At 50.3% G+C, this 7,985-nt stretch overlaps 1 protein-coding gene across 1 annotated transcript; it reads right to left on the bottom strand.

The window, feature by feature from the left end:
* Nucleotides 1–78: 78 nt before the first annotated feature.
* SOST (sclerostin) lies at nt 79–3,492 on the bottom strand. The gene is made up of 2 exons (XM_006910090.2): nt 3,257–3,492; nt 79–1,727 (listed from the first exon to the last, which is right to left on the bottom strand). Exons 1-2 carry the CDS (start codon nt 3,474–3,476, stop codon nt 1,306–1,308), a joined length of 642 nt encoding a protein of 213 aa, XP_006910152.1. The 5' UTR covers nt 3,477–3,492; the 3' UTR covers nt 79–1,305.
* Nucleotides 3,493–7,985: the final 4,493 nt, after the last annotated feature.

Below are 7,985 nucleotides of genomic sequence, written 5' to 3' on the forward strand. Positions count from 1 at the left end.
TAACAATTATAAACTACACCGAAAGTAAGAGCTGTCTGGAGATGATTTTCAAAAAAGAATTTTAGGTGGCAGCTATTATGCGGTTTCTCAGCATATGTACAGCATTTGTAATTTTTTCCCCAATATTGTTACTTTAATGTGAGATATGCCGTCACACATAACAACAGTAAGAAGCTATTTTCTAGTCAAAAATGTGTCCGTAAGTGGTAGGCAGGAGGAGGTGCCTCTGGAGGGATCTGTTGGTGCTTGAAAGGGTGGTGGCTGCTCCAGTGGGCTTGCAAGCCCAGTGTCCTGGGACTTTGAGCTTCTCTGCAGAAGGTGACTAAAATATGGAGAGAGGGCAGAGTGCCGCTCTTTGGGAATAAGGGGTGCTTTCTGTCCTTCCCACAACCCTTGGGACCTTCTCCTTCTCTACCCCAATTGATGATGTTGTTTCTGCATCCTTTGAGATGTAGGAGTGGAGGTAGCCAAACATCTGGGGAGGCTAGGCTGGGAAACAACTCAGTGTGTCTTTCAGGAGTTTGTCAGTCATGAATACACTCTTTTCTTTTTTCTTGCTTGTTTTTCATCTTTGGCTGTCAGATTAGAGGATTACAACTCCAAACTCTGGACATGACCATGGCAGTGATTCAGTCCAATCTCTCTCCCTGCCCATTCAAAAGGCACCCAAGTCCTTGGAATCACATGACAGAAGGTTGCTCAAGATCCTAATCTGCCCCCACCCCACTGCATTCTACAAAGAGGAAATCGAGGTCCAGAAAGAAACGAGTATAGTCCAAGTTCACCCAGCAATTAGTGGCAGAGCCAGGACTAGAAACCCTATTTGTGGCCCCCAGTCCTGTGTTCTCCGCATAGCATGGCGCTAAAGGCTTTACGACAGGCAGAGAGGTGGACGCGGAATCTATCGAACTTTCTTAACCAGTCCCCAGACTTTTCTCACTCCCACCGCTCCCTAAAAACCCCGGGGCGGTGAAATGCTTCCTTTGCTGCCTCCTCTGAAGTGGGACCTGCAAAGGTAGGCGGCCCCAGTGGGCGGGGCTGCATGGCTCAGTGTCTGTGACTCTCAGCTCCCTTCCCTGCGGGAACCCCTGGGCGGGTGGGCTGGCGGGGACAGTGGGGCTTTGATGGCACCCAGGATCCGCGAGGTCTGGCTACCTCCCTCGAAGCCAGGCAGGTCTCAGCCCCCTGCCCTGGGTTGCAGGCATTTAAAATGAGATACAAACAATCAAACCGCGCGCAGAGAGCAGAAACCTGAGGCGCCCGGATTGGGGGCACCGCCTGGGGAGGCGCTGCGGACGGGTGGCTCTAGTAGGCATTCTCCAGCTCGGCCTGGTTGGCTTTAACGCCCCGAGCGCGGGGCCGCGGCTTCCGACCCTTCTGCGGCCGCACGGCCTCTGGCCCAAAGTCCTTGAGCTCCGACTGGTTGTGGAACCGGGTGAGGCGCTTGCACTTGCAAGAGGCCACCAGGCGCACCTTGCGCGCGCGCGGCGCTGCGCCGCCAGGACACAGCAGCTGCACCCGCTGCGCGCGGTAGCGGTCGGGGATGCAGCGGAAGTCGGGCCCGTTCGGGCGCCACCACTTGCCGCGGCCGATGGCGTTGGGCAGCAGGCGTGCGGGTCCACACTGGCCCGAGCACACGAGCTCAGTGACCGGCTTGGCACTGCGGCACGGCCCGTCCGTCACGTAGCGGGTGAAGTGCAGCTCGCGGCAGCTGTACTCGGACACGTCTGCAGAAAGAGACGCGCGTGAGGGCGGCGGCTCTCCCGGCCACCCCTCCCGGCCTTCGGCTCCCTCCATGCCTCCCCCTCCTTCTCCAAACCCACCTCTCTTTAGACGCTTTTGCCCCTGGGTATCTATTATGGGAAGAGCCCAGCTGGTGAAAAGATCTCCCGCCCACCCTCTCTCCCTAAAACTTTAGAGTTAAGTTTTTTTGTTTTGTTTTGTTTTGTTTTGCCGTGGTTCAAATACCAGCTCCATCACTGTGTGATATTGGGCAAGTTACTTAACCTCTCTGTGCTTCCTAGCTGTTAAGTGGGTTGTCCTGAGGATTCAATTCATTAATCCATTACATATATAATGAAGGGGACGCCACCGGGCACATAGTAAGAGCCAAAAGTGTTGGCTGTTATTATGGGTTATTATTATTGCTCTCCAAAGGAGCCCTCTTTGCCAGACTTAAGCACACCTGTGCCACAGGGCCCCTCGCTATGGCAGGCTAGGTCCTGGCCACACCCTCTGCATGTCTCTGGCTTCTCTCAAATTCCTTTTCCCGCCACTTGGGAGGGACATTGAAGAGATGGAGAAAGGAGTAGGGGTTAATTGAAGGTAATAAATCAAGGCAGCAGCTGCTAAAGAGAGGGAGGTTTAGAGGAGGAGAAGTCATTAGACTTGAAAGGAGCCAAAGGCAGCATGTCGTACCCCCTCATTATCACTGAGGACACCGAGGCCCAAAGAGGGAAAAGCACTTGCCCAAAAGGCAGAGCCTGGGTCTCCTGACTCCACTTCCCCCAGGGGACCCACATGGGTGGAAGCTGTATGTGCAGGCACCCATGGGAGGTTGGCCTGGGGCTGCAGGGGGCAAAAGGCTGTTTTTACTATAGTAACTTCCCTACCAGAAGGGGACCAAGCTCTGGCATTCCTTTCCCATTGCTTTGGGGGGATTTGCTCTGGCTCTTGGTCCCCAATGCCCCACCCATAATCCCCCACCAGGGCTGCCTTGGAATTGGATCAAACTGGGTTCAAATCTCAGGTCTACTCACTTCCAGATTACTTAATTTCTGGAACATCAGTTTCTTCACCTTCAAACTAGGGATTCACCTCATGGGGCTCCCATGTGGTGGGTCCTTGGGGTACAGCACATGCAAGAGCTCACATAGAGCATCTGGCCTTCAGCAGGTGCTCATAGATGTGAGGCTCTCCTGCCTTGTTCCTCCTCAGCAGTGCCAGCAGGTCCTGTATTCTTAGGAGGAGATTACTTGAAACTTTCTATCCCAGCTTCTGAGCCAGTTCCAATGGATCCTCACCATCTCAGCCTCCATCCTGCCCCAGGCTCTCTGCCAGCCCCCTGCCGGCCTCAGTTCCCTGCACTCGGATTCCAAGGCTACACTGACATGCCATCCTTACCCCGCTTCCAGGCAAGACTGTCCCTCCACTATTGCTGGCAGCAACTGACGGTCTACCTCAGTCTTCAGCACATCCCAAAGACAACCCTCCCTTCAGAGGACACGTGGTAAAAGTGCTCTTCTCCACTCCATACCTTTAGTCTCAAAGGGGTGGTGCGGAGGCCTCCCTCCGTTCTCCGCCCGGTTCATGGTCTTGTTGTTCTCCAGCTCTGGTGGGGGCTCGGGGTACTCGTCCATCTCAGGGATGATTTCGGTGGCATCGTTCTTGAAGGCCTGCCACCCCTGGGCCTCCACCGCACAGAAGGCTGCGTGCACCAGCAGGCAGACGAGACACAGGGCAAGAGAGAGCTGCATGGTGCCAGCCAGAGGAGGGCACCTGGCCTTCCAGTAGCACAGGCTCCAGTCTCTAGCCCAGACACGTTTGCCTTTTTAAAGCCCCCTCTGCCTAGTGCCAGCCAATGACAGGCTGGGGCAGGGCTGGTCCCATGCTTCCCTCAGTCCGGGGGGAGGGAACCGGGTGTGCTCAGAACAAGCCCTCTCCAAAGACTTCTCCTCAAGTGCAGCAAACTCCCAAACTGCTGCCAGTGCTCCCAGGTGACCCAGAGAGAGGGGTGTGTGTGAGGTGAGCCTGCTCTCCAGCACCTCCCACGTGCAGGCTGTGGTTTTCAGATATCAAAATGAGCCCGGCTCTTAATCTCTACCTCCCTGGGCCCCTCAGGCTTTCTCAAAACAAACTTGGGACCAGCTTAACAAAGAAGACGGCAGTTCTGAGTCCTCCACGGGGCTGAGCCCTGCCAATCCCATTTCTAAGGCCAAGTTCATTTGTCACTCCAACAGATAGCCCTAAGGGGGTCTATTTCAGCCCCTACAGACCCAGACAGCGGCAGAAGGATGCTTTTTAAAATACTTCATTAGCCCCAACTTGATAAGGCTCAGCATTGATTATCCTGCCCAAGAAAGCCCCTCTTGACATCCTCTAGAAGGTAAGAGAGAAAACTGAGGGCCACAGCAAGTGTGCCCGCTTGGGTGAGGGGGCGGGGATTCCCATTACAAGGCCAAGATGAGCAAGTCTACAGGCGCTGGTGATGGAGCTCACGGAGGAAACCTCAACTCATGCTCCTCGGGAATCCTTCACACAGTGACGGGCACTTTTTGGCCAGGACACTCACTGTGGCTTGCAGGCTGATGTATAAAGGCTGATGTATAAATTATCTCAAAATTTTATTTTGAGATAATTGTAAACTTACATGCACTTATTTCCCTGGCCAGGCGGTGGGTAGGAGAAAGCACAAAATCCTTTTTGTTAGCAAAAGCCAAGGCCAATATTTTCAGTGCTGAAATTTTTTTTCTTGTCTCCTAGCCCAATACACTTTTCAAAACCAGCTTTGAGTTCTATATAGAAAATCTTATTGGTACCAGGTGGAGCATTCCAAGAAACCATCCCGGGTCCAGCCAGCCACAAAGAAACCAAAAGGAATTGCTACCTCAGCCCTGGAGCAGAATGAGGAGCCTGGGAGGGGCAGAGGGGTGGAGGAGGAAGGTTCACACCTGAGGTGCAGGAAAAGAAAGGAGGCCAGCGGAAGCTTTCACTGCAGATGGGTTGAGGAGGAGGGCCACTCCTAGCCCTGAAGGAGGCTGGGAAGAGGGCTGTGGCCCAGGTCCCCTTGGTATTTTCACTGGGCAATGAATCAACACTACCCACCTGCAGGGCCTCTGCAAGGCCTCTGCCACCTGCCCGGACTTGTAAGCCACTGTGTCCATCTGAGGCCTTCTGTCCCTCCTTCTTTCCATCATCCATCATTCAACACATGAATGCAGCTGTTCTGACAGTTTTACAAGCCAGACAGAAGCCCCTGCAGGAAGGGCCCTCTCTGATACCTGCTTCCTAAGTCAGTTTCCTTCGGGGCAGACGAAAACAGCTGTGGCCATTGTTGGGGGTGATCTATCTCTCCCAGCAGAGCCTGTGTGTTGTGAGAAGCTGGCCCTCAGAGCCCCCTCTCTCCGTCTGTGACTCTCCAGCCTCCTTTTCCCTTGCTCTGGAATGTGGACTGTTAACCCTATTGTGGCCAGACAACTGCCTTCTTGCCCTGGACTTCAGAGAGGGCAGTCCTGAGGCCTCGATTCCTTGAGCTGGCGGGACTGATGCTGGAGCCCCACCTGCTGTTGACAGCTGCGGGCCCTTCCGCATGAAATGGAGATGGTGAGGCCCATCCTTAGAACACTTCTGCCACCTGCTGGAGACAGAAGGAAACCAGTGACTGGAGAATGGTGAGGCTCAGGATTTTATTTCATTTATTTCATTACTTCATTTGAAAGGGAAGTAATGGTAAAAATAGAGAAAGATAGAAGAATCCAGTGTAATTGAATCTCTAAATTATCTCCAAACTTTTGAGTTATTCTCTGTCAATGTCTTCCACAGAATGGCTCCGAGAGAACCTGCTATGATGCCATCTGCTTTTTCACTTAACACTAATTCAACTTCATATTTACTCGGTCCACAAGCTTGTCATTGTTCGAAGCTTGACAATACTCCCAGAGTTAAACCCCCAGAGTTTCTGCTCACTTCTGTTCTAGATAGTTTAGGTTATTTCTAGTGTTCCCCTATCTCAGTCAGGATGCTGTGAACATCCTGTACAAAGCCATTTTTCATATTAAAGATTTTATTTTGAGATAATTGTAAACTTACATGCACTTATAAGAAATAATAGACACAATTCCATGTACTTTTTACCCAGTTTCTCTCAATGGTAACATCTTGCAAAACCATAGTACAATATCGTAACCAGGATATTGCCATTGATACAGTCCACAATCTCATTCAGATCTCCCCAGTTTTACTTGTACTCGTGTGTGTGTGTGTGTGTGTGTGTGTGTGTGTGTGTGTGTGTGTGTTTAGTTGTATGAAACTTTATTACACATGTAGGGTCAAGTAGCCACCATCACAGCCAAGATAAAGAACAACTCTATGACCATGAAGATTCCTCTCGTTGCTTTTTTATAACCACGCCCACCCTCCTCCCTCGCCCTCTCTTCACTCCTAATCCAATTTGTTCTCCATTTCTATAAATTTTGTCATTTCAGAAATGTAATATAAAGTAATCAACCAATATGTAACCTTTTAGGATTAGCTCCCTTCACTCAGCACAGTTCCCTGGCGAGTCATCCCAGCCATTGCATGTAATAACAATTTATTCCTTTTTATTGCCGAGTAGTGAATGCTGGTTTGAGAGGGTGAACAATTTGCTACATATTGCAGGGTTGTTCTCCAGAAAGCCCGACCAGGTCCCCAGTCCCACCAGTGACATATAAGTAGGCACATGCATTAGTTTGCTAGAGCTGCTGGAACAAAGTACTACACACTGGAGGCTTAAACAACAGAAATGTATTGTCCCACAGTTCTGGAGTCTAGAACTCAGACCTGACTGTTAGCAGGGTTGGTTCCTTCTGAGGGCTGTGGGGAAGTCTGTGCCATGCCTCTCCTCTAGCTTCTGGTGGTTTGTTGGCAATGTTTGGCATTCCTTGGCCTGTCAGGGAGCATCACCCCAATCTGTGCCTTCATCTTCACACAGCGTTCTCCTTGTGTGCATGTCCATGTCCTAATTTTTTTATTAGGACATCAGTCATACTGGATTAGGGCTCATGTTAATGACCTCATCATAACTAATTACACCTGTAATGACTCTACTTTCAAATAAAGTCCCATTCTGAGGTACTAGGGGTTAGGATTTGACATGAATTTTAGAGGGACACAAATCAATCTATAACAGTGTGTTTCTCTGCCAACATTGGGTTTGGGCTGTTAACATTTTTTAAAATTGAATGTAATTAGTTAACAGTTGTACTTAAATTTCTAGCAAGGCTGCTTTTCTATGTGATGATTTACTGGTTTTTGTTTGTACCAAGCTGCTTGTTCATATGTCCACTTGCCAAACATTGAATGAAGCAAGACCTCCAGCCAAGCGCGATGAACTGATACATACTCATCCCTCCAGGAGGCACCCGAACCAGGGAAGAAATAAGTTCTTCACCTAAATAACTCCATAGAAAGTGATCAGTGCCCCTGAGAAAAGGTTCAGATGCATTTTTTTAAAAGGGACAAAGTATTACGGGCATTCTGAGGAGAGAACACTCTCCTCCCCTGGGGGTGGAACCTTGCAGAAAGACATGGCATTTGGACCAGGCTTTGAAGGATGGGCCAGATTTGGAAAGTAAGTTACGCTCTTTTGAATCCTCGGGATCATAGAATCTTTGATGTGAAAGGAACATCAAAGGTCATGTAGTTTCATCTCTACTTGGTATTCAAGCCTCCTGTCTCTAATTCCTGGAAACCGAGGGTTATCCTGACGAGCTGCATTTTAAAACAGGTTTTGGTCCCATAGGTCAGTGGTAAAAATGGAATATCTGGACTTGGAGGGATATCTGTTCGTAGGCAGTTGCCTACATTGAGGGCTGTCCAATTCACCCTGTCTTTACTCACAGTTGAGAACTTGTTCTCCGAGCAGGGTTTCAGCTCAGGTGGAAATGTCCTACTTGTTCATTCAGCAGCTTCTGAGAGATGGGGGAGAGGAGTCGCAAAGAGCCTTGTCACTCACACTCCTGTTTACAATAGGGTAATGGCTGCTCCAGACCTAGCAGGATGAAACTGCCGTTTCCTTCTGCCTGGAAGACCAGGCCCTTCAAGGTGGGGCCCCCGACTCATCCCCAGAACCTCCCCACCTGCCATCCAAACTACCACCCTCTGTCTGGACGGCCCCTGTCTGCAAACGCTTGTTAAAAAAAAAAAAAGTTACTCATGACACATGTTAAAAATGGTAAAGACTTCATTGAAGGGGGTCTGTGGTGACAGGTATAGGGGCCACTACA

This window comes from Pteropus alecto, unplaced genomic scaffold (genome assembly GCF_000325575.1).
Source record: "Pteropus alecto unplaced genomic scaffold, ASM32557v1 scaffold313, whole genome shotgun sequence".
Taxonomy (NCBI): Eukaryota; Metazoa; Chordata; class Mammalia; order Chiroptera; family Pteropodidae; genus Pteropus; species Pteropus alecto.